This window comes from Cyanistes caeruleus, chromosome 5 (genome assembly GCF_971803275.1).
Source record: "Cyanistes caeruleus chromosome 5, bCyaCae1.hap1.1, whole genome shotgun sequence".
In the NCBI taxonomy this organism is placed as follows: Eukaryota; Metazoa; Chordata; class Aves; order Passeriformes; family Paridae; genus Cyanistes; species Cyanistes caeruleus.
The window spans coordinates 82,544,501-82,569,838 of NC_141705.1; the positions used below are offsets into that span (position 1 = coordinate 82,544,501).

Genomic DNA, 25,338 nt, shown 5'->3' on the forward strand with positions numbered 1-25,338 from the left:
AAGTTAGCCACGTCCTGCCTTCTAGTGAGCTGCAAGTTCTGTGTATTGAAGCCATGCTGATTTCTGTGCCTGACAGCTTTAATCACATCGCCTGATGAGTTTGAACATCAACATTATTTTTCTTTTCATGTGATTTCTACATCCTTAGCTACTCAAAATTGAGCTGAAAGGTTGCACGATGGGGCAGATGAGACCCTGACATGATCTACCACAGTTGTCTGGGTATGTAGGAAATCCTGCTTGGGTTGTTTGTGATTTCTTCTGGGTTGCAGCAGTTACCTTGTTTTATTTAGAAGTGTTTGTGACCAAGTCTCAAGTTGAAAGGTGCTTCAGTGATCCTTTGGGTAACCCAAGTCCCCCCTGTACAGTGACTTTTGTGCGGTGATCATTAAATCACGTAGTCTGTTGGAGACCTGTTTTCCTCAGCCTAAACCAACTAGCAAGTCAAACACCCTCTTGACAATGTCTCACCTCTTGTCCACCACAGAGAGTGAAATCTGAATGTTTGTGTGTGTCTGAAAGAGAGAGCTGATTGTCGTGAGCTCCTGATCTTTGTTGTTCTTTCTTGCCTCCTCTGTGAGCTGTAGTCATCCTTTTCTTACACATGGACTAAGACAGGTTATAAAGTTGAAAACAGTCACCATTTATGGGCTCTTTGCAGTCTGGGGAGGGATAAAGCAAACGTGTTTTTTGTGATTAATTTTAAATTGGCACCAGGGCATTTATTTACTTTATAGAAAATCCCCCTTTTTCAAACCAAAAATTTTATTGGCTAAAATTCCGGTTGTCATTTAGAAATTCTGCACAAAGTCATTCTTTTAATAGTTTACAATTAGTTTGAAGCTGTAGAAGGTGACAGCAGGCTTTCTGTCATGTTCCTGTAGGACAGAAATAGAAGCACAAACATGGCTTGAAAAATCTGATGAGAACTGATACCAGGGTGGCGTTAATCCTTTGCAGCCTGCACAGTTCCATCCAGCGTTGGTGCTGCCAGCTCTCTGGTGAGCTGATAGAGCTGTAGTGAACAGTCCAGTGGTTCAGCTGTGTCCTGTCAGGTTTTTTTTTTCTGGTGTCACTAAAAGGTACTCACATTTCTAGCAATGTAGGAAGGAACTTTTCATTGCTGCTCACGCAATGATTTGTTTTACCAGAAAATAGGGATTCCATATCACTAGACTTTTCAGATTTGGTATGTCTCTGGTTTTGGTGGCTGAACCAGAAGACCCTTGAAGAGAAGTTAAGAAATTGCTTGTACAGTTTCACATCTTTTTTTGCATTTAGATAGATGGTGGCCTTCTTTCCACAGAGGAATGAGTGCTGTTACTCCACACTTATGGCATTCTCTACTGGTGATGGCCAGGGAGAAGGGAACCCAGAGGTCCTGGGTGCTGGCTGCTCTAAGAGTCAATGACACCAAGCAGCCTCTGCCCAACAGGGCTTTTTGGTCCAGAAGATCCATCACAATTAAGGAACTAAAATACCTCAGACTAAGTCATTGAACCAGGTCCCCACTCAGGTGACTTCTGGGTTCACCTGGTGCTCTCATGGTGCTCTTAGCAAAGGAGTGGAAATAACTTTGCCTGACGCTGTGGTGTAGGGTAAGGTTTTGGAAAGGCATATCCAGATGCACCCTTTGGTGTCTCATTTGCCATTTCTCATACTTCAGACCAAGTGACAGCACATCCCCACCTCTGAAGTTCCTGTGGTGCCTAAAACTCTCCCAGGGATTTGTGCAGCCTTTATCACCTGCACTCCTGAGCAGGCTCAGGGATCTGCAGGGTGCGATTAGGCAGCCAGCAGGATAAAGCCTTCCTGCAGGTTATCTCTTGTGCTGGGATCTTGTTTCCTGACACTAGCCGCGTGTCACTCACTCCCATACCACTCCTCTCCCTGTTCCTCCTGTGATGTCTGTAAGGAGCAGTTAGTTAAATGGCAAATAAATCTGATTCCTCTTGGATGAAAGATCGCGTCAGGTAAGTTGCTGCTTGTTTAGCTTTGACTGCTGTGTCTATTAGGCAGTGATTTCTGGCACTTTCTCTTCACTGCTGTCACCCCTCATAAACTCCTTTCCCAGGGGCCTGACAAAGTTGTGTGGCACCGGAGAGCAGCGTGGCCGCCCTGCCGCGGGAGGCTATTCCTGCCCCAGCTGCCCGGCCTTCCTTCCCCCTGGAGCTCGGGGCCGGGGGAGAGCTGCGGAGCGGGATGCTCTGCCCTGCCATGGCGGGGAAGGCCACGGCAGGCGGCGGGGAGCAGGGGGCTGTGCCGGGGAGGAGAGCCTGGGGTTCTGCCTGGGCTGGAGGTGAAGCAGTGACCTCACTGCACGTTTCTCTGTGTGCCAGGTGTCCCTGCGGGCTGAGAGGAGCCCTTTGCTCATGAGGACAAGGGCAGAGGGACCCCGTGGTGTCATCAAGGACCGTCTTGTCCTCCGCAGCGCGCTGAGACGGGACAGGTAATTCTCACCAATTCTGTCGGTGGCCGGGGGCAGAGGCCCCGCCGCAGCCCGTCCGTCCCGTGTGACAGCACACGGACCCCCATGTCCAGGGGCAGCGACAGCGGGAGGGCAGCGCCGCACAGCGCCGGGATCCGCTCGAGTCTTGAAAGACTTTGTGGGTTATGACATTCCCCTAAATGTGCTGAGCTTTCTTTAACCTTTCATAAAACATTGTGATCTTTATGGACTGTATCATATTGTGCAGTAATGTGCTTTATTGTCCACAGAATAAGCTTTTCTTAAAGATAATTGGAAAGCTGGAAATGGCTGCTATCGGCTGATTTTTTTTTTTTAACACATTATTTCTGAAATGGGCCTGGTGTAATAATGACCCTATCTGTTCAAGATTTAAGATTTGTCTTGGCAGAGAAAATTGATCCATTTCACCTTTGTCTAATGGAAATTTTTATCTGGGATTATCTGTTTATGTAAATGAATGTTCCTCTGAAAAGAGAACTTGAGGGGGCTGTAAATCTCAGTGACACTTTAGTTTCATGGGGGGAAAATTGGAAAGGATTCTAGTATTTATCTGACTGAAATTGGTTATAAAAACAGAATTATCTTCGTGTACCTGCTGCATCTGATGTTTCCTGGAATTTCATTACCTTTTTGAATAATGCAGCATCACAGTATATGCAGGATTCAGTGTGATTAGCCCCGAAATTGTTGGGGGGGTGTTTGCCAGCACTGTAATTATCAGGAAAACGCAGCGTGTTTGGGGCAGTGGGATTCTGATTCCTGCCCTAATGGGTACCAATTAGCACAGTCACATTATTCAGGGGCTCGGAGGAGAGCAAGGGATATGTATCACATGACTGTTTTTCCTTACAAGTTATGTGGGGCTTTTTTAAACTGAGGAGTGAACCTAATTACAGAGGAAAATGTCTTCGGGTAATCAGCTTTTGTTTACAGTTTGCAGAACAGGGCTGTGAATATAGCATTTAAACTAATATTTTAAACAGCATCTTGAAACACAGTTTTGCCATTAAAGAGACAGCCTAGGGGTTTTTTTTTGGCCAAGTTTCCTCTTGAGCTTTCACATGAAGCAAGGCTACTTTGTAAACTTCTGATCCTTGCCCTCTGTGGCAACCAGAAAGGATTTTGTAGGTATAAGGACAAGATGACGTCCTTTGTCCGTGCCCAGATGGAACATACAGGCAGAGAAGAGTAAACACACATTTAACAGGTGAAATTTTTGGTTGCTAATGCTTAGCATGAAATTCCTGCTCATCTGGAGCAGAGGAGAAGTGGTTTGCATCTAGGAGCCATCAAAGACCACACTTCAAGGTGCAAAACAATGCCCCATATTTGTACATCTAATTAAGTGGCCTAATTTTCAAGCATCTTTGGAAGCTTCTGGTTCCTCAGAGCTTTCCCAAATCACCCCCCTGGCCTTGATGCCCAAGCGGAGGATAGGAGCCTGATTTAGGAGGTGGATCATCTGAGTCTTCCTGGGCTGATTGCCATGGGAATTACACCTAAGGCTCTAATGAAGAGGGGATTTCCCCTCTGCCGTTGAAAATCACAGCTCCAGCTGATGCTGTGTAGAGGTGCAGCAAGACTTCTTCAGCCTAACACAACAGCAAGCACTAAAAACATTTTAAAAAAACTATTGAAAACAGAAAATCAGCGCTTAACCATGGCTTTCACTCTCTTACAGTTCCAGGTCTTAATGTTGCTCAATTTATTTCCATAAAACTTCATGCAGCAACATTCCCTGTCCAAGTTCTTTACTTTTGTGACTTTCCACATTTCAGGCAGTCATTTCAGTTGGAAATATACATTATTACCAGCTCATTAAATACAAAGTAAATGAAGTGGAAAATTACAGAACTCCATGGATTACAGTGCACCCAACTCAAAATAGAAGTGTGTGATTAAAAACAAAATGGTCTGCATTTTAAAAATGGATTAATAGTTTTGGGCCCAGCTGGCAAAATATCACATGAAATGTGTTTTCAGAATAGGAGTAATGTAAAATAAATGTCACTAACGGTGCTCAAGGTGGGCCTCTACAAGCACAGGACTTTGCAATGTACAGGCTCAAAAAAAAAAAAAAAAAAGAAAAAAGGAAAAAAACAATAAATAGATGTATTTGTAGTGTAAAGGACTGAAATACAGGAAAGGCACTTTAACAATGTAGGAAGGATGACAAGGCTTTGCTTTGCCTCAGCTGAAGTGTAAAAGCAGTTGTAATTCCTGCAGAACTGGAGCACAGTCAGGTTCTGAAGCCTTGCTTGTTTGCTTTGAAGGTAACAGTGATGATAACCAAGAAAAGTAACCACAATTACTCTCCTAGGTAAAAGAATAACAACAAATACATTCCTAGACAAAAGCCCTGGGGCTCGAGAACAGTTTGGTTGGCAGCATCAACAGCCCAGCATTAGGTAGCACTGTACCGGAAAATTACCTCCTCCTTGCAGCACAGGCGGTTTGAAAGAGGCGGTTTTTGAAAGAGGTGAGTGTATGTACAAACAGTTGTGTCTTTACTTTCTGCTGTTTAACTCATTTCCCCTGCTCTGGCTCCTGTTTCGCTAGAGGTTCAGAGAAATGAGACTAAATGGGTGGTGAAACAGGTCTGTTTTATCTTGTGTTGCTGTTTAGTAGTGAAGTAGAAAATGAAGAGTTAGGAATGTGAGAAAAAAGCATGTAGGTGTTTTGCAACAGAAGTAAAAGTGGATTTCCTCGTGACACTTTACCAGACCTTCCAGGCTTTGGAACTATTCTCAGGTTGGGGTAAGTCTTATTGTTCCTCATAAGGTGCAGAAGAAGAGAACATTTTGTAAAGTCTGACATAAAGTATATTAAAGACTAAAGGAAGAATCAAGCATAGTTAAAAACTCAGCAGGATTTTTTCCTGGTTTGTCCTACAACAGTGTTTAAACTGCTGCTCTTGGGCTGTGCTTTGTGTGCGAGCCAGACCTAGAGAAAGGGACTTTTGGCTGCACAGTGGACAGTTTGGAGGTTCAGAACTGGGGTTTCCTCACTTGTGTTGAATTTAATGTCTGGCTGGCTTGTGTTGCAGAGCGCAGCAATCCTGCATCCCTGCCTCTGTTCTGCAGCCTCTCAGAGCTGTTCTACACAATGGAGAAGGGAGGAAGGGGGGGAAAAAAGGGCCATCTGTAGCTGCAGATGGGGATTTGTGGACGGGGTACAAGTTGCAGTCAGTGAGTAAGCAGAGATGCCCAAAATATGTCACCTAAATTGACCAATCAGGCTGGGAAGGGGAGCATTAGGCTGTTTGGACGCGTGGTCGGACAGACCCACCCCAGCAACTGTGCAGCACACGCAGGCAGCCAGGCACTCGGTCAGCTTCCCGCTGCGCCCCACAGCCGGAGAGACGGGCTGCGCTTACCTGGCAGCTTGGCTCAGACCTCCTCCCACTGGCAGGTGTCTTTGGGCTTGTTCAGAACATGTTGCAAGAAGTCTTGTCTTTTCTTTTTAATGTGTAGGGTTTTTAAAGGGATGATGTGAGATCTTTTATACTGTTTGTGAGCTCTGAGATGCGGTTTGGTGACCAGGTACTGTGGTGCTGCAGTTGGTGAATGGATTGTGTTTTGTCTGACCAGGTGACAACTGGACTTGCTCCAATTACCTACATTTCTTTTCTGCTCTAGGAGGTGACAAATGCCCTACAATGCCTACAATTCATTGGGGAGATGAGTGATAAGGAGAAAAGCTCCTCTGTCCTGTTCTTGGAGAAAGATTTTCTTAGGGTAGAAGCTGTATGCATTCCTGTACACCACATCAGCTCAATATTATTGAAAGCTGGTGAACTTTTTCTTTGCATTTCCTTCCAAAAGAGCTCATCAAACCCAGCCTGCTGTCCATAGAAGTTTTTTTTTATTTTCTATTGAGTGTTCCAGGTTGCTGTTGACTTGCTTCAGGAGAGGGTAGTGCTGCAGAGCTGAGAGGTGGTGGTTTGGCAGAACTTTCTCTCAAAGCAGGCTGGCCAGTGCTGAAGGGACAGGTGGATTCCCTGCACCCTGATGGACTGGTCTGGATAGGCTGATAGAAATTAGGCAAAAGGAAACGTAAATTGTGGCAGTATGAGTTCTCTGTATGAGGAAAACCTCAGTGAGGGTGATGAGCTCATGGAATGGTATCTGAGGTGGAAATTTTGCAAGTAGGATCTTTTAAAACCAAGGAACTTCCCATGAGGGTCAGACATTCGTGCCTTAGCACACCTTTCATGCTGATACGCTTGCCCTAGCTTATGCTCACGTCAAAAAAGCCAAGCTGCGTTCCCTCAGAGGATGTTCTGAGGAGGCCATTGAGTCCTGTCCACACCTGCAGGACCGGAGGTGGGACAAGGTTTGTAGCTGTGAAGGGCACTGTGTAGGGTTGTTGGTCGGTCACTACAGCCAAGTATGTGTCAGCTGGTTGTCTCCAGCCTAGCCTGGTGGCAGCCCCGTCGGTTCTGCAGTGAGGGATCTGTGTCTGCTGAAATGGAGTAGCTCTAGGCCTCCAGCAGCACAGCTGAGGTCACAGGTGCTCTGGGCTGGCCACAAAACACAGTAACCTGTACGGCCTGTCCAATGCGCTGCTCCTTGCTCCTCCCCAGGGGATTTTAGGGTGTCAGCGTACGTTGCCTTTCCTAGGGAGCTCTTGAGATTGCTGTAAGAACTGGTGTGGAGCAGAGAAGGGGAGAGCAGTTCGACTGCTTTGGCTGCCTTTCCTTAGAAGCAGTGGCAGACAGGTGCCAGATGCAGCTGTAAAGCAGAGACAAGGGGAGGTTCGGCCACAGGCTTGGGGCCTCAGAGCAGCTTTCCTGCAGCTGGGGGCTGGGATTCACACTGCCAGGACTGCTGCTGAAGGTGCATTGGGGTTTCAGACCTCAGCCGACAGGCTGCACTTCGGCACACTGCATTTGTCTGCCAAGCACCCAGAGCCAGGTTTTATTTCCGAGAGGCCAGTTGTGACCGTGGCGGTTCAGCCTCGCAAGCATTTTCTTCGTCTGTATTTCATAACACTTGTTCTTTGATAAGGGCCTGGTGTTTTGTGAGCTGTAAAGTGTGGTGAGGGCTGCAGAGCAACAAGCCTCCTTGTAATGCCTTTCAGGATGGCTCCATTATTAATGGTGCCACTGAAAATACTCCCTTTTACTTGGGGGCGAGGATAGTCTGCTTCACAAATCATCCAGATAAAAGCTGTATGCACAGCAGGTAGCATTTTCTTTAAGGTATGTTATCTTTCTCCACTAGCTTTAAAATTAGCACCTACCCACTCTTCCCTGTTTGGGGAGCTGGCACAGGAGACTGGTGTGGTCTCCTGGCTGCTCCCATGTTTGACAGTAGAAGTGTCTGTTTCTGACACAGACCGTGTGACCTGCACTCATTAAAACTTTATCCCTCAGTAATGTAAGAGCAGTGAAAAGAGAAACCCAGGTACCAGTGTGCTTGGCAAAACAGGTCGCAGTGACAGTACCTTCGGTCATGTTGGTATTGCTGAGAATGAGGGCCTTAACTGAAATGCATGTCAGGGTTGGCAGGCAGCTCTTGCCTTGCCTTTCCTGGAGGCTGTTCTGTTTTCACAGGAGCTGTGATTCCTGGGAGCTGGCACACAGCTGCCACCAAGCTGTCTGCCTGCCCCAGCTATGTTTGGCCCCACTGTCCATTCTTGACACTGACTGGAAGTAGAGGTTCTTCCTCCCAGCCCTGCTCTGACTGTGGCTCCCTGCAGTCACTACGTCTCTTTGCCTCTGTGCAACCTTTGGCTGTGGGCCCTGCTCTACATCCAGGCAAAGACCGCATCAGCTTCTGGGTGTTGCTGTCCCCTCCCACTCTTTCCTTTCCCTGCGCTCCGCTCCAAGTTCCCCGACTCTGTGCTTTCCCCACACCTCCTCCAAATTCCCCCTCCGCTTTCTCCCTCCTCCCCTTCCTCTCCCAACAAAGTCTTAGATCCTTCCCGCTTGTAATTTGTCGCTAATCAGCTGTCAGTGTCGGAGCAATGATGAGAGGTTCATCTCTTGCTGAGGGTAATGGCCTTAAAAGTCACCGAGTCAATGTCAATGGGATCGCTCCAATTCAATCAGAGCCCTGGATGAGGAATGGCCCCCGCTGACATTAGCACTCATTTTGAGCCCAAGCATCTGGGCCCTAGTAAATAACCATCAGTGGGTGGGTCCGGGGGACAGGTCATTAGCCCCACGAAAAATAAATATCGTTTCCCTTGATGGCTGCGAGTAATTTAGCTCAGACGAGGAAATTTCACCCTAGATTAAGTATGATGAGCCAATATCAGTCAGAGGAGGCCAAACAGTGAGAGCTTGATGAGATAGAGGGAAATTTATATGCAGCTGGCTGAATGCAAGATGAGTTTAAAGAAATGATATTCTCTTGTCCATGTGCAACGCCAGGCACTGCGTTCCCGTGGCTGACACCCCCTCCCCACGCCCTTGGGGCTCCCCCAGCGCACAGGCACACACCTGTGGGCTGCAAGGTCCACCCAGTGCCATCCCTGCCCTCCCCAGCAGCAGCAGCAGCAGCAGCCCCTGGAGGCTCTGGTGCCAATGGCTTTCAGAAGCGAGGCCTCGGGGCGGCAGCGGCTCCTGGGGAGGCCCTGCCGTGGCCCTGGGCTGCCCTGGCCCTTCCAAGGCACAGAGGGACTCGGTGGCACAGGAGGCTCTGCAGGCCAGTGCCTGCTCCTTCCCTCCTGCCTCCCTCTGCGTGTTTGCTCTGCGTGCTTTTTGTGTGTGTTACTTATTTAAGCCATCAATCCTGCACACGATACGCTCAGCAGCTATTAATTCCACCCCTCCAGCCCCTCTTTATTGGGAACACACATTGGGAGTTGTGTTTTATGTCTGCTGGAAACAGCAAGCAGACAGCGTCTTTCCCTCATTGGCCCAGCTCTGTATCCTGGAGCCGTGGCTGGAGGCTGGCTGGGGTCTGTCCTCCAGCTGTGGCTCGGAATACAGATCAGACGTGCTGCAGTAACCCGTGCAGCTCTTCCTCTTTGCCAGGCTTTTCAGATGGATCCCGGGGGGAGTGGGACACGAGTACAAGATGACCCCCGTGAGCTGGAATGCCAGAGGAAAACCAGAGCAGGACAAGAGCAGAAACCAATGGAAGGCACATGGAGAAGCGGGCTATTTTGCTGAGGCTTGAAGGAGGGAATTAATAATGGAAGGAAGCAAGAGGCCTTCTACAGCTAGTGCACAATTTGGCTGTCTCTTGGAGGCCAGTTTCTTTGTGTTAGAGCTCATTAACTGTGCTAAGAACAGAATTCAGACTAATTATGTGATACAGTTTGGTGTCTTTTTCCTTGATTTTCATTTACCTGGTGCATTTCATTGTGCCTGAACAGCTGTCTGGCTTCGCTTAAGTTTTCTGTTCACCCGGTGAAATATGTCAGCCAGGAAAGACCAAATATTTAGCTTGTCTGACAGAGAGAAAAGAAAAAGGTTGATATAGATGGGAAGTAAGTATTTAATTCTGGAAAATGTTCTGAGATCCAAGTTTTTTATCCCAAACCAATGTAAAAACCTGTCCCTCTCTCTGTTGATTTTTCTCTCTATCTGACTGTTAATATATTTATTTTTAAATACTGGAAATTCCTGAGGCATGAAAAATCACAATTTTTTTCTGGTGATATGATATTGTTAGCTGAAGAGTGAGGCTGCTTCTTGTGGAGGGAGAAGGGATGATTTTTTTTCCATGGAGGTGAAGCAGTAAAGCCAGCAAAAGTAACTGCAGTGACTGACCTGGGATCTGTTTTCAAAGGAGTGAACATTTTTCTGTCCTTCTACCAGAACACTGAGGACATGGTTTTAACATACAGTGGTTCTTGGTGATGGAGTGAAGATGAGTCTCTCTCATCTCTAAAGCTTGTTTTGCATGTTCTTTGCCCCATCTCTTAAACTTCTCGAGTTCTTGGTGTAGCAGAGTTGCAGGCTCTGTTCCTATCACAGTAAAAAGTATTAATAACAGAGTGATGTGTAGTTCATATACAATAGCTTTTTCCCACCCTTGTCCCTGTTGGGACAAACCAAAAAATTGCTTGGCAGGATGTCATGGGCCTGAGTATAGACTCCTTTGGAGGGTGAGGGTCTGTGTTTGGAATGACTGACACGTCTGTCGGTCCCTGGGGTGTGTCTGGCTGTGCCTGGGGTAGCTGGTGGTTCTGTGGCCTCTCGCGCAGGCAGCAGCAGTGCACAGCAGGTAGAGGTGTGCCTGTCAGCTCTCAAACGGGCCAAAATCCAACCTTCTCTGCAGAAGGATATGTGGAGCAGAATTTGGAGCTCTTTGCTGCATTTTCCTACAACAAATGGACTTTTCCTTACTACCGACTCTTGCTGGGGTGTTTCAATCTTAAATATTTTCTTTGTGTTGTGCATTAAGTTCCAGCAAACCCTGGTGGGCTAAATTCTGACCTGCATAGGCAGGTGGAAAATTAGCAGAGTTACAGCCCCTTGGGATAACCCTGCCTTTGGCCCTAGGCCCACCCTGCTGCCTTGCCAAAGCAGAAATTGCTAGTCCTGGGTTTTTTCCTTTTCTTTTTTTTTTTCCTCTTTGTTTTTTCCTGCTGTGTGATCATTCTCTCTGACACAGTATCTGTCTCCTGATCTCATGTGTTGGTGCATGAGCAAATTGATGAGCAAACCATTGACAAAGTCCTGATGGTGCAGGGGCTGATGATGAATTGGGGCCCATTACAGCAGGTATTGTGCACATTCTACCAGCTGACACCGAACTTCCCTCCTAATGCCAGTTTTCTTCTATCTGGGAAATGGATTGGATGCCGGCTTCTTCCAATTAAAGCCAGTGAGGTCATACACGTCCTAATTACAGGCTAGCCTTTTGTGTCTAAATGTGACAGACATGTGCTTGGGAAATTGCTTTTAATGCCTAAATAAACATGATGAACTCCATGGCAGATTTGAATCGCAATTGGAAGTGCTCAGCCTCTGGAGTGCCGGGCTGACGTGGTGGCAGCCACTTGTGCTGCTGACCCCTGCTTGGGATCTTTGTTCCTGGCACAGCACTGCCATTTTGTGTGGGGGTCCTCACCCACCCTTCCCCTCGCTCTGGACAGGACTGTTTCACAAACATATGCGGCAGGATCGCTCAGGAGAGTGACACAGCTCTCCTGTAAGAGGAGGAGAGGACAGGGACCGAGGCGAATTGAGTTTACACCAACAGCAGGGGTGGATGAACGAGCAGGTCTAAGACAAATCCCCAGTACAACACAGGGGGGTTAAACGTAGACTTGGAGTACTCCTGAGAAATCACAAGTGACTGCCGTCACCATCCAGGCTGGGGGATGTCTCCACTTGGGCAAATTCTGCTCCCAGGTACTTAGGGAGAAATCTGGACTGTTTCCAGACAAGCAAAACTCCTCATTCAGACCACAGGCATAATGTTGCCCTCCTGCATTAAAGCTTTGAGCACAAGGGGACAAGATCTGTGTAGATATCCAGGAAGAATCTTTTGGGGATATATGCATGTTAAATAATACACTTAGCGCTGGACCAAAGGCAATATAAGTGTTGTGCTTTATTTGACACTGGAGGCAAAGTGCTCCGTTTCCCAGGCAGCTTGCTCTTGCTTGCATATGTATTAGTTTCTATTGGTAGTATTCCCTGCAGGATTGTTTAAACTGGCTAAAACCTTGCTTGCTATTCTCCCGTATTTTATAATGGTTGGCAATACTCACCAGCAGTCACACATACCTGCTGTGCCTGGCTCTGCTTGTTTGTTCCCTAGGGCAAAGCCTGTGTGCAAAGGTTGGAGCCTTGGAAACTCTGATTACCTGTGAAAATCAGTAACCCTGTTTGTGGTGTCCAGAACAGTGGTGCTGTTGCAGAATGAGTATGGAGGAGAGGTGGCCATAGGCACACCTTGTCCTTGAGCTCTCATGATTTCTGGCCAGGCACTGAGGTGTGTTCCAGGCTGCATTGTGATAGGAAATGTTCTTGGGGCTCGGCCTGTGAGGATGTGCCTTGCTGCAGTAGCACCTGAACTCTCTGAACCAGGTAGGACTGGCACCCCACACAGCCCTGAAGCTTTACCTCAAAGAAGTCTCATTGGATCCCTTCAATCCCGGGGATTCTAAAATCCTTCCCGGGTCGCAGGCACAGGCAAGTGCTCTGCCCATGTGTGTGTTGGAAGGGGACCTGAGCACGCTCTTGTCTCCCACCCTGATTTTCCAGCAACATGCCTTGCTCAGTGTGTGGATGCCATCAATGCTGTCACCAGAATCACACAGGTATCTTGACCTCAACAAAAAGTTCTCTGTCACAGGTAAATGTCTTTCTAAAAGCAGGATGGAGGAAAGGTCTTGGGGTTTTAAAGAGTGAGAAACATCCAAAAGCCAAGGGCTTCTGTCAGGTCAGAGCCAATAAAAAAAAGTACATCTTTAAGGACAAAGGACTTTATTTAAGGAGTGACTTAGGTTTATCTTGCCTTCTAAGCCATACTTAGATCAGGAAAGGCTTGGCTCAGGAAGGTGGGTATTGATGATGCCTTGTATCCCTAACTTTTAGTGTCCAGTTGCCATGTGAGCCTTCAAGGCTGTACCCTGTTTGACAAGTTCCATATATTTTGCTGGCTTTCCATAACAATCTAACCAAGCCTTCTGTTGTTCAGAAGTAAGCAGCCTTCCCTCGGGACCGGGGAGAGAGGTTTTAAAACCAGTGCAGTTGGCAGTGGGTAATGGGCATGGTGGCATTTCTGGTGCAGGGCAGACTGGGCCCAAAGCTGGCTGAGGCCAGGAATGCCACTCGGGCTGCTTGAGGCACTGTGGTGAGGCAGGGGCTGGCAGAGCTTGGTTTAGCCTGCCCTCGTGGATGAACACAGCATCATAAGTATGCGCATAAATTGAAATTGCGAGCAGCTCTCTTCAAGTGGGTGCTTAAGGTTATGTGCTGGCAATAGGCACTCAGCTGGACTGAGACTCATCCTGACAGGTACTTTCCCATGGAACAGATCAGCATATTTGCCTGTGTGTCATGGCCCAAATCTTTCAATGCTGCCTGAGCAGAGAGTGCTGTCTGCCTGCTCCGTGGTGGGGCAAGCGCCCTGGTGCAGGGCTGGAGCGATTCCCTTGGCAGGCTGTATTTTCTCCTTTGAACTGACGGGTGTCAAACCCACAGTGGTGTCAAGACAGATGTGAAGTGCTCAGGGCTCACGGTAATGTATCATGCCCTGTTGTTTTATATTGATAGCACACTGGCACAATTTACGTCAGCTATTCTGCCTTACCTTGAACTGTAAGGCACAGCAGCTGTTGAGTTTATATTTACAGCACTGTAAGTGTTTAGGCCATGCTTCTGACAAAGCACACACATATTTCATGATGCTCTGCAGCCTCGTGGGCTCTGACAGATCCTTTGCATGGACGGATGGTGAAGCACTTGGTGAAAGTCAGAGAGGGGTCTGCTCTGAAGATGGGCTGTAAATTGCTGTTGAAGTAAGATGTTGGTTCTCTCCAACCAGCAACCTATTTTCATGATCCTTGCTGGAACTGAACTGTCTTCAAATGTGTCAGTTCTCTCTCAGGTTTGGTTGCAGCAGACTGGTCTGCACAAAAGTTACCTGAGAAGTGGAAAGTACAGAGTCTGAATGGGTTTTATCTTCCCTTTCCCTTTAAGCCCTCCTTTCCTTTTCCCTTCCTTTTAACCCTGCTTTGATCAGTGCTAGAAGTTAAAAATGTGAATAAAATCTGGGAGCATTAATAGCAGGACTAGGTGGGAGTTGTTGTGGAGTCAGAGCTGAGCCTGGATATGTTGCTGAATCTCAGCTTCAGCCCAGGTGAGCTGAAGCATGAAATGAAGCCTTTATTACCCCAGGATGTGTGCTATGTCCTGGCACAAGAGAGGGCTGTTGGTTGCAGCTCTGCAGAGGTTTTCTGTCCCCTGCAAATGATGTGACATCAACGCCGTTTATTTGGCACAGGGTGGGGATATTAGGGGAATAAACCGGTCATGCCAGTAAGAGCTTCATTCCTAGGGTGATTTGTAATAGCATCAACCAATCCATTTAAAATGACCTGGATCCCGCAGGCATGGGGCTTTCTGGAAGACGAGGAGTGCTTGGGCAGCCAGAGTAACAGCTCTGAGCTCTCTCTAACTTCTTGGGAGGCTGTGGCAGTGCCCTGCAGGTGCAGGATACTCCTCTCATTCCTGTTTGTCTTAGCAAGCATGAGAGTAACATTTTCCAGAGAACATGGCAGGTAAGTCGGCCCTGCCAGGCTCCTGGTTTGTGCTTGAGGTAGGCCAGAATCCTCAGATGTATTTGTACATTGACTGTATCCAAGTGATATCCTGAGGCTGAAGTGTCTCAGTCTGGGTCCTGCTCTCCTTGGCTTCACAGGTACTTTGCCCTGCCACAATCAAGATCTCTCCTGTCAAACCTGCTCCATCTGCAAAGACTGTTTTTCCCTCCCTCGTCAGGGTGTTGTGGGGATAAACACAGCAGAGATTGCCAAGTGCTTATTGATAATAGGAGCCATATAACTACCTGACATGGACATGCTGCTCTTTTGTTTATGTGCCTGGTAAGAAAAGTATTATTTATCCCTGCAGCATCCTCTGAGAATGGAGAGCTCCCTCTGGGCTGCACCTGATGCATTCAGGCTGATCACTTCTGTCCCTGCCATCGTCCTCTACCTTATTCCCACACCCTATAACCCACCCATTAGCTGTTTTCTTCACTAGAATTCATTTACAGTGGGCACCATCTCTGCCTCGTGCGTAGGACCCTTCCCTCTCCCTCTGCAGAGCCCTGTTGTACAAAAGCAAGTTCCTGGTGGGAATTTGCTGTTCCTTTTCTGTCCAGATGGCCCTTCTGAGCCCCACTTGACCTCGCACAAACAGGCTCTGGACTCAGAAGCGGGAATTAGCAGGCTTCATCCTCTACTTCACCACAAACTGTGAAGAGCTTGGGCAGGAGGTTGGCTTCAGGGGGAGGCAGCGTATCGGAACACATTGGAAAAGCCACCTCATGCGAGGAAATGCAGGGAAGCAAATGAGTGATGGCTGTCGTGCCTGGAGCTGGGACTCGCTTTCCAGCAGGGCTGGGGGGGCCTGGAGACCCCCGCTGAAACAGAGAACTCCCTCAGCTGTCTGGTGTAAATGTCCATTCCCAGGGGTCCCTTCCTCCTGCAGCGGACAAGGGGACACTCCTCAGTCCTGCTCTGGCTGCCCCTTTAGAGTTTGTCCCCAGGAGCCGCTTCCCTGGGCCGGGTGGCACTGTGGGTGCCCCTTGCTGTGCCTGTTGCGTCTATGCCAGCAGTGGCTGTTGGTGGTGGCCGTGGCGGGGCTGGAACCCTGATGGGGAGGGTGGCACTGGCACCTCCAGGCTAAGTGACAAAGGCACACACTTGAGGTTTTAGCAACAGAGGCCAAACCTGGCCTGCGTGTAACAGCACGGGCAATTTTGGTTGGACAACAACCTCACGTGCAGGGGATGAGTGGTCTGTAAGCTCTTCCAGGTAAGAGTTTGAGCTGGACTCCTTGGAGCATCCCTAAATGGTGGTGGAGAAAAGTCATTATTGGCACTGCCAGCGGTGTGTGGGTGCTGGAATAGGGTCCACCTGAGAGTAATCTACTGAATTAGTGTAGTGCTACGTTATGGTTGGGTGTTCATCTGTTTTGTTCCTCTGTTTTCTCCTGGAATGAGTCTTTCAATTCTAGAAGACTAAGACAAAATCACAAAGTGTAAGAAGGCCTACAGAAAGCCTAAAATGCATGGCCACTTGATAGTCCTTTGTGCTTTTTTTTTTTTCTTAGTGACAAAGAAAATATTTTAAGTTTTTAAATATTAGAAAATGATGATCTAGCTATTTTTATAAAAATAGTCTTTTTTTCACACTTACATCATTCAGCCCTGATTCTGTGCTGCTGGAGGCAGCTCAGAGGCAGTTTCTACTTGCTTATTTCTCTTCTCTCATCATAGCAGAATTTTGGATCCTGCCATATCTATTTTTCCTCCTCTTGCTTGATGACTGTTCACCTCAGCAAATCTTCATCAGCGCAGTTTTGAAATTAACGCTTCAGAGCCTACTGTTGCTTTTAGGGCATCCAGTTCCAGTGACATCTCTGTGGAATGCTTGTCATTGTAATATGTTTCCAGTGGGTGTAAATCCCAAATTTGACCAGTTTCCCCCTAAATCTCTGGGCTGGAATTGGGTACAAACTGTTTACTAAAGCTGTACCTGCCACTGTTCCCAGGCCGAGGTTTTACCCGAGCAGCTGCTACTAAACTCTGAGGGTTCCAGCCCTTGGCCCTACGCTGGCAGCACCCTCAAAGTGCAGGTTATCAAACACAAGGCAAAGGCTTCAGAGCAGACATTCTCAAGTCCCAGTGTCACTGTCAGCAAGGCAGGATGGCAGTGCTGCCTGGGTGTCAGCTGTAGGAGAGGAGCGTGCCTGTCCCTGAATCGCCGTCCAACGGAACAGCGAGATCATCCTGTTTGTGAAATGATGGCATTTTAATCCACTGGAAAAAGCAGCTTGAGCTGGCCAAGTTCCTCTTCTTTCTCCCCCCTTTTTCCCCCTCCCCTTTCCAGCTCTCATTCACTGCAGCTAAAAGGTGGCCAGAAAGACTTTGCTGAGTTCTCTTCTAGCAATATTCTCTCCAGAACCAAGACATCCTCTGCTTTTTACTTCTGGCAGCAGCAAATTTTGAGGAGTGATTTATAAAGTTCAAGGCCTGGGGGCTTTGTAATGGAGACGCTGACAGACCCTTAACTGGAGCATTGTGGAATGCAATACCAGAATACATCGAATAATATTCGTGAATCTGCCATAATGCTGGATATTATCACTCATTATCATTGTAAGAAAGGGGTGATTAAACTAATAGTTACTGAGAGACATTTCTGGTGACAGGAGGCAATGATGAGAATGAACTGACCTCAGTATACATTTAGAACTGGGAATAATGGGAAGTGGCAGGAAGCCAATAAGTGAACATGGCCCACAGCTCGGATCAATGAATTACTTTTTTTCTGCTTTACAGCAGTACATGGTGTTTAATGAAAAATCAATAGCCCCCTGTAACTCAGAGCCGTAATCAATCGTTTGACCTGAAGCTTTCCCTTTTTTCTTTTTCCCTTTCCTCCCTCCCCTCCCAGGGATGGTGTCCTGGGCTGATGACACAATTCAATTGCGAGGGGCAGTACTTCACCAGGCTCACAGAGGGAACCTGACAAAGCCCCACTGCAATTTATACCGGCAGCAATGTAGGTATTTATATGAAAAATCTGGGGATGGACTCAGCCAGCTGTTGCTGCTGCCTTTTGCAGAGAAGTCAGAGCCATGCTTACGGCAGGTAGGTCATGTCATCAGGCCTTAGGCCCCTGGTGTCTGCCAAGGATGAAGATCAGGGAAGGGAGAACATCAGTGTTGGAAGTTGGTGGGAAATCCACCCCAGGCAGCAGTGCCTCCTGACTTAAGAAGGAGGATCCATAATGCTGGGTGTTGGGATGTAGTCTATGACGTATTCCAGGAAGAAGTTGCTGTCTGAGTTGTGCAGTGAAGTTGAAGAGATGTTGCTGGTAATGCTGCGGGATCTCTGCAAGGTCTTACTGGGCTGCAGTGCCAGCAGGTGTGATGTGGATCTCCTATGATTGCTCCTGATTTGTATCAGTGAGGTCAGGAAGGAAAATCACTAATAAGCCCCTCATCCCAGCAAGTCCCTGGAAAGGACTGGTATTGGAAAGCTAAGGCTTTAAGACCTACTTGGCTGGAGGTTTGGTCGGTTGATTGGCTGGTTGGTTGGCTGGGGTTTTTGGGTTGTTTGGTTTTGGGTTTTTTGTGTCTTCCATCTCCCTCACTGGCTCCTTGCTCTGGTCTTGTCACCAACTGCCAGAATCAAAGATGGTCTCCAAGGGAAGGAAGTGAAGCGTTGACAATGGTGAGGACCTGTTTGCTTCAGGATTGTTCCCAACAGCCTGTTCCTGATGGTGTTACTCAGCCTCCTTCTGAGTGCCTCAGAGACAAAAGGGCACCTTTATCCATGGCAAGGAAGCTCTCAAGTGGCAAGGTTTTTGCTCATAACCTGAGCTCTAAGGTATCACCTCAGTCTGTTGGTTTGGGTCTCTCTTTAAGCACTGACTAAGCACTTTTCTTTTTTGATGCATTGGAAAGATCAGTGGGTTAAGCTAACATTTCCAGCATCTCGCTGCTTCCTCACTCCCCCAGCCCCCTGCTCCTTGTTGTAGCGAGGGAGGAGAAGAGAACAAGTGTGTCTCTGGGGTCTGACGGCTCCCTTCTGCTGCTCCGTGTCCGCGGCTGCTGCTGTGCCTGCTGGCTGAACGGCTGATTTCCTGGCACCGGCGCAGCGCCGGGCCTTGGCGGGAAGCGCAGCTCACGCAGGATTGCCAAGCTACTCTTTCCAGGGATTGTGTGTGCCACGACTCTCGCTTGGTGACACGTGCTGCAGCCTTCTGAATTCCCTTTCCATGCGGCTAAGGTGCGGGTGCCTCGGGGAGAGAGGGGGCATGATGAGACCTGGGTGGGCTGGGGGAAATGCTGGGGTGGAGACGGCAGGTTTTCTGAGGAGCACGGATTCAGTCATGCGTCTTTTGGTCTGTTTCAGAGCTTTGGGTGGAAACTGGATGGGAAGAGAATGTTCCATGTCAGAGCTTCACACATGCCTGTGTCCTCCTCTCCTGAGAGTGTGGATGACTTCCCTGTCCGCGGACATGCTGGGACAGTGTCTGCCAGTGCCCTCTCCAACCTTGGCTGGACAGGCAGTTATGGCCCCAAGGTAGGCTGACCTCAGGAGAAATCATGTGCTCTGAGCAGGTCTCCACAGCAAAGATGTGCATTCCCACTCCTTCTCCTTCATTCTCTCACCAGTGCTTTGCCTTTAGTGACTGGTCTTCCCTGTGGTACGTCCTGCTGGACTCTTTGCTTGGAAAACACACTTTGGGGTTGAGGACAAGCTCCTTGTACATCTAGACTGCTCCTGAGGTGCTGGGGGAAGAAAATGCCTACTGTACTGCGTAGGAATGTGTTTGGGTCTTGGAGTTCTCTGTTCCAAAAGGATTTACAGGATGATTCCTTGCCCTGCTCTACAGCTCTTGAGATTTGGAACAAAGGGAGTGGGGTTTACTCAGAAAGAACATGTTCTCTGGGGTAGCTGAGCAGCAGTCATTTTGGGACTGCTCCAAAACTGTTCTGGAATTGGGAGAGAGAACTGGACACAGCACTCAGAACACTAAACTGGTTTTGCATACCGTGTTTGGCTCTGAAGACACATTTATTGCTTTTATTCCTCTGTGATCCCAGTTGTCACACTGTTGTGCTGCTGTGGGTGCAAGCCAAGCAGACTTCACTTAGTCTCTTCTGTCCTGTACCTCCCAGAACTTCACCTGGTCTGAAAGAGGACTGGCTGAGGGCTTTGGGAATGGGCCTCAGGAGAGATGATGCCTTAAATGCAAGGAAAAGGGAGAGTGAAACTCTTAGCTGGAAATCTTGCTCACTCCCCAGTGCCACATTTGTGGTTCTGAACTGCCTTCCCAGTTGCTGGCATGCTGGATGCAGCAGGAAGCAAAAATGCTGCTGTTAACGGTGCTGGGAGTCAGAGGGCCCATGAAACTCCCAGTCTGGCTGATGCAAACCTCCTCCTGCCGGCAGAGCGTCTGATTCCACAATAACCCTGGACTGCTGCAACGGCAGCTTGGCAGGTGGCTGTGGAGCAACGAGGAGCTCTCAAGCTGTGGTGGAACACTGCATGGCAATGATGTAACAGCCACATCCCACCCGAGCCCGTGCGCTGAACAAAAAGGACCAGCTTCTCCACGGGTGTAAACTGGGGGAGCGGCACCGACCACGGCGGCCGAGGCCTCAGCCCTGGGGCTGCTCACCCACATCTCGCCATCAATCTCTGCAGGGCCATTTGGAGATGAACCTGTATTTTACCTTCTGCTGCTTGTCTTAATTGATTTCTATTTTTTTAAAAATTCTGTTTGTTAATTCACGTAGTGTCTTTGGCCGAGCAATTATATGCATGGCCATATTGTGTGACTGCAGCAGTCTGGTGCGGCGCAAGGAGCGCCACATCATGTGAGACGTTTCATCTCCACGAGTAACCTCGGCACCGTGGCAAATGAATACACCAGCACAGTACAGGCAGGAGAGATGAGACGCATTGACCGCTGCCCCTGCTCACCAGAGAAATGTCATTCTTTCAGAATTTTTTTCCCCCCTTTCTTGTTTTCCCGACACATTTTGGTCCCCTTTTCGCTTCTCCCCTTTTCCCTTAAGTAGAGATGACACAGATCAATACCTTTGATGGAAAGTAATAATCAGGCCTATTAAGTGACAAAGGTTTACTCTGTAACAGCTGTGCTGGCGGGAGAGGAGAGCTTGTCTGACTAATGAATCATGAAACAATCAGGCAGTAGCCATTTGTGTTTAGATCTGTAAATATGGTGTGGTTCAAGTGCCAGACCATCTCCAGCACTCCAGCTGGGGGCACAGATGGTCCACATTCAGCACAGCACAAGTGTAAAGAAAAGCCTCCCTCCTTCCCCCTCTCCTGCCTGTCCCACAGTGCCCCTCCCAAAGGAGAGAGCAGCCAGCTTGGGGATACACTTGGGCTGTGGGTACGAATCCTGAAGTTGCCCTTCCACACTCAGCAGCTCCCAGCAAAATGCCTGCTCCCTTGCTTGTCCAAGACACAAAAAAACCAGGAAACCCCTCAAAATCTATGTGCTGTATAAGGACTTTGATGTTTTGGGCTGAAACATTGGAGTTTATTCCTTGCTTTCCATCCCTTGGATTTGTTCCTTATGCTCTGCTGATACCTTTCCTTCCGCAAGCCATCATGATGTCCACTTGTTAGTCCTGAAGGGCAAGTGAGTGACACAGCAGGAATTCAGAACTAAATTGCAGGAGCAGAGCCTGGTAAGAGAGGGAAGGAAATAAAGTTGTCAGGGATTTCAGACTCTTTCCACTCTCTTGACTTGAGCTGGGAGTGCTACTCCCAGTACTGGGGATTGAGGCAGCCCCTTCCTCGGCCTTCTATGGGAGGCTGGCTGTCCAAGGCACAGGGGTGCCAAAGGCAGAAATTAAGGGTAACCCATTGCCTGGGGTTGGTGCTTTTGGGGCAGTGAGGCTGTGCTGCTGAGACATAGTTTGTTTGATATATATATATATGTGTGTGTGTGTATATGTGTGTATATATATATATATATATATATATATGTGTGTGTGTGTATATATATGTGTATATATATATATTTCTGTCCTTACTCTGCTGGAATTACAGAGTGTACTCAAAAGCATTTAATAAATGTTTTGTTGTCTTTTAGTCTCCTGACAGGGAGGTGGTGGTGGGACACCATTATCTGGATTGGTCCATGGGAGGAAATGATGGATTATTAGCCCTGTGATCTGTTTTTCAAAGGCCTCCAAAGAAGGCAGTACTTCCCCAGAAGCAAGGGAAGGACTTGCCATTCTTATTTTGGTATTTATGTCTCCTAGGCATATCCAGTTAGCTACCATCTCTGCTCATTTCTGTTGATTTCTTTTAGAGATTGTTATTCCCTCAGTAGCTTCCCACCTTCAAGGAATACTCTTTCCAGTGGTTCTGGCATGAGGCTCCAGCTCTGTCCTGTGGGGTTTTGTTCTGTGCTGCATCTTCTGTGCTGGTCCTTGCTCACACAGCAATGTGCTGCAAATGAGAGTCAGAGAAGGCATTTCTCTGCTTGGTAATTTATGCTCATGTCTCTCTTGCTGTATATATAATTCTACAGGACACCAGCCAGTGAAGAGACACATCCCCAGTTTATGTGAATCACAGGTAGGTCTCTGTGCCTCCACTACCTTCTTCTGACTCCTGCAAGGGCCTAGAAATGTATAAACGCTGCTCAGGACAAATGATGTAAAATATTGTGGGATTCCCCCTCATCACCTGCCTTTTGGGCTGTAACTTGCACTGTGTGAGTTGAGTTATGCTAAAGAACTGTATACAGACCTGTTAGAATTTCAGAGGTGTCAGCAAGAGAGAGTGAAGGTTGGCTTTGCTTGAAGTGGTTTTAAACTCTGGTCTTTTTTCTCTCTCTCTCTCTGTGAAAAGTGCTTTGGGACTGAAGTTACAGACCAGCACTGCTCAGTGCAGTCCACTGACCAAAAGTTCCTGAATCTAGAAGCAAATATATAGTTTTTATGTCTCAGCATATTTTGAGAGGTGTGTGAAGTGCTGGAGAAACCACTTGAATTCAGAGGACTTCAAGAAGAAAACTAAAGTGTAGAATGAGGCCAAGGTGAGCAAAAAGCACAGAAGAGGCAGGTGAGGACTGTGCAAGTGCCATAGCTCAGCCCTTCAGTGGCTGTGGGCTGCAGGGGTGCCCTCAGTGCAGGAAAGGGGGAGCTTCCAGTGCCCTGAGGGCTCAGTGCATGGCATTCACCTTGCTGGGCTTTTTCACGAGAGTCCTGAAGCCCTTAGCCTGGGTAACTCAGGATGACAGAGTCTGAAATAGGGAGAAAGGACAAAGAGGACAGGGAGCAGACTTTTTCATTCTCCTTTCATTTCTTAAGCCATTATTTTGTGTGGACAAAGCAGCAAGTTTGCCAAAACCCTAAGAAATACAGAGTTTTTGGACTTGAGCAATAGTACCATTCTTGCCATAAATCACATTATGTCCCATCTCGTTGGAGCTGTTGAATGGTTATGTCCTGCAAGAAGGTGAATGAGGGAGCAAAGCTCCCAAACTCTTCCAGCTCGATCAGAGCAATCAGTATACCTCACAAAGATAATTATTCTGATATAAGGCCTGCTTCTCTGTTTGCAATGTTATTTGCTTGCAGTGACCAAAATGCCTTTGAGAACTTTGAGAAATTTAAACTCATGTAGTAATACATGTAAACTCATGTAATAATGTCTTTATCCCTCTCCTGTCCAATAACCTCCTTTCCTTTCTTTTACTTTTGGTGAGGGGGAATTTTTTTTATTTTTATTTTTTTTCTCAGACGCTAGGCTGAATTTTGCTTTTTGAAGGCATCTTCTTAGAAAAAGCAACTGGGATTATGCACAGCTGGCTCTTGAATATGGAGTTTCTACTGAAACTTCCCTGCTATTATCTTGACAATGTTATAATTATCAAAGCCTGCCAATATTAGGTGTGACAGTGAGTGCTCACGGCAGGGAGGAGCACAGCCTGGTCAGCAGAGGAAGGGGGCCACTCACAGTTGTGCCCCCTGTTGCAAAAGCCATAATAATTTAATCTTCTCATACTGGGATCTGCATTTCCTCTGGCCTGTGTAGAGCTGCTGAGTGCCTGGTTTGCCTTGGCCAAATCACAAGGGCCATTCCTTGAGCATTTGCAAGACTTCAAATAGAAGATCATGCTGGTAATGACTTCAGGGCAGGATTGGGGGTTATGTTTTTATGTTTTTGTCCTAGAAAGAAATGATTTAACTATTAAAATGAGGCAAGCTTCTGGCTTTTGCTTGTAATTCAGTTCAAGGTTGTGTTAAATACGTTACTAGATCAACCACTCTCCTTTTTTGCCAACCTGCTTAGCAGAAAGCAGGGAAGGCAAAGCAGCTCAGTGTTGACTCGGTGGATATGAAGTGTCACATACTGTAGCCATTAACTACCAGCTGCATTATCTGGCTGTGCATTTTACTTTTCAGCACTGTGTTTGTTCTCCAGTCCATCAGCATATACTAAGAAATGTTGCATATCTCACTGTAAAGACAACTTGGCAAATTGGTCCACGAGGTGTTCAATTTCTTTGCACAAATCTGCTTGCTCATAGAGAAATCAGGACTGCCATCTTCCTGGAAGAACTGGCCCTTCCAAACCAGTTGTTACACAACCCCCTCTGAGTCCTGTTGGGATGTGCAGAGGAGGATCTGTACAAGGTGAGCTGGTCAAAGCTGGCTGCTGATCATGAATTCTCTGGAGCATGTGAGCTGCTCCCAGCCAACAGAAAGCACTTCACTGCGTTTAAGCAGATTTAAGCAGATCACAGCAAAGAGAGCCCTGGGCCTAAGCTGCTGTCCTCAACAAGGCACAGATTTGCCTGTCTGTAGTATGAAAAGGCTCAGTAGAAAATTTTGACTTATTCACTAAACTAAAGCTATACACGAAAAATCACAGGCAGCGGCTGCTCATCCAAACGCTGTTCTGAGGCATTCTGTCTTCCTCTCTTTGTGCTCACCTGTCTGTATCCAGATGGAGAATATCTTGCAGAGAGTGTACACCTGGAAGTGTTAGAGCCAGCTTTGGCCAAGCTCACCAACAAACACAGTTAATTTTAAACGCAGGCTGGAGATTCCCATGACCACAGGGGTCCTGCCTCTTGTTTAGCAGCCTGGTGGTCCGAGGCATTGGGGTCAGAGTGCGTCTCTGGGGCTGTGTGTCTATTGTCTGCCCTTGCAGCTTGGGCTGGAGAGAAGGATAATGGAGCCTGAGCGGTCCCCGCCGCCGAGCCCTCGCCACTGGCCGCGCCTGGTCGTGAATTATCACAGGGAGCTGCTGACACTGGGTGGCCACCCAGGAGCAAGGAAAAGAGGCCTCTCCCTTGGAACGTGGGTACCGAGAGCAAGGTTTGGGTTGGGCCAGCTGGGGCGGCAGGGTTAACACGCTTGATCTCCCTTTGTTGGAAGCTGCGGTATTTTTGGCAAGAGGAAAGCCAGGGATGGGAATTGCTGCATTTCCCTGGGGTTGACCAGGGTCCTGGCAGCAGGGACACCAGCCCCTGTGTATATAAGGCTGGCAGTCATTTTTATAGGAAGGTAGGAGGACTTCTGCTGCCGCAGGTACATATCAGATGGACAGTGGGGAGCACAGACGGGCAGGACACAGGGAGATGGAGAGCGTGGGGAGAAGCAGTCAGAGAGATTTGTCTCTTTGATATGCCTGTTGTCGTGGAGACCGAGAAAA

The 25,338-nt window shown here is 47.9% G+C and overlaps 1 protein-coding gene across 1 annotated transcript; it reads left to right on the plus strand.

Moving 5' to 3' along the window:
- The first annotated feature begins 4,885 nt into the window (after positions 1-4,885).
- LOC111929461 (uncharacterized) lies at positions 4,886-21,756 on the plus strand. Its single transcript, XM_086890953.1, has 5 exons — positions 4,886-4,949; positions 17,570-17,766; positions 18,307-18,507; positions 19,036-19,206; positions 19,299-21,756. Exons 2-5 carry the CDS (start codon positions 17,572-17,574, stop codon positions 19,398-19,400), a joined length of 669 nt encoding a protein of 222 aa, XP_086747079.1. The 5' UTR covers positions 4,886-4,949; positions 17,570-17,571; the 3' UTR covers positions 19,401-21,756.
- The last annotated feature ends 3,582 nt before the right edge of the window (positions 21,757-25,338 follow it).

Excerpts from the sequence above, each read along its gene's own strand:
- LOC111929461 (XM_086890953.1), top strand. The coding sequence starts at position 17,572 with ATGGTGTCCTGGGCTGATGACACAATTCAATTGCGAGGGGCAGTACTT. Across the intron at positions 17,767-18,306 it reads CAGAGCCATGCTTACGGCAG|AATCAAAGATGGTCTCCAAG; the intron begins GTAGGTCATGTC and ends ACCAACTGCCAG. Across the intron at positions 18,508-19,035 it reads CTCATAACCTGAGCTCTAAG|AGCTTTGGGTGGAAACTGGA; the intron begins GTATCACCTCAG and ends GGTCTGTTTCAG.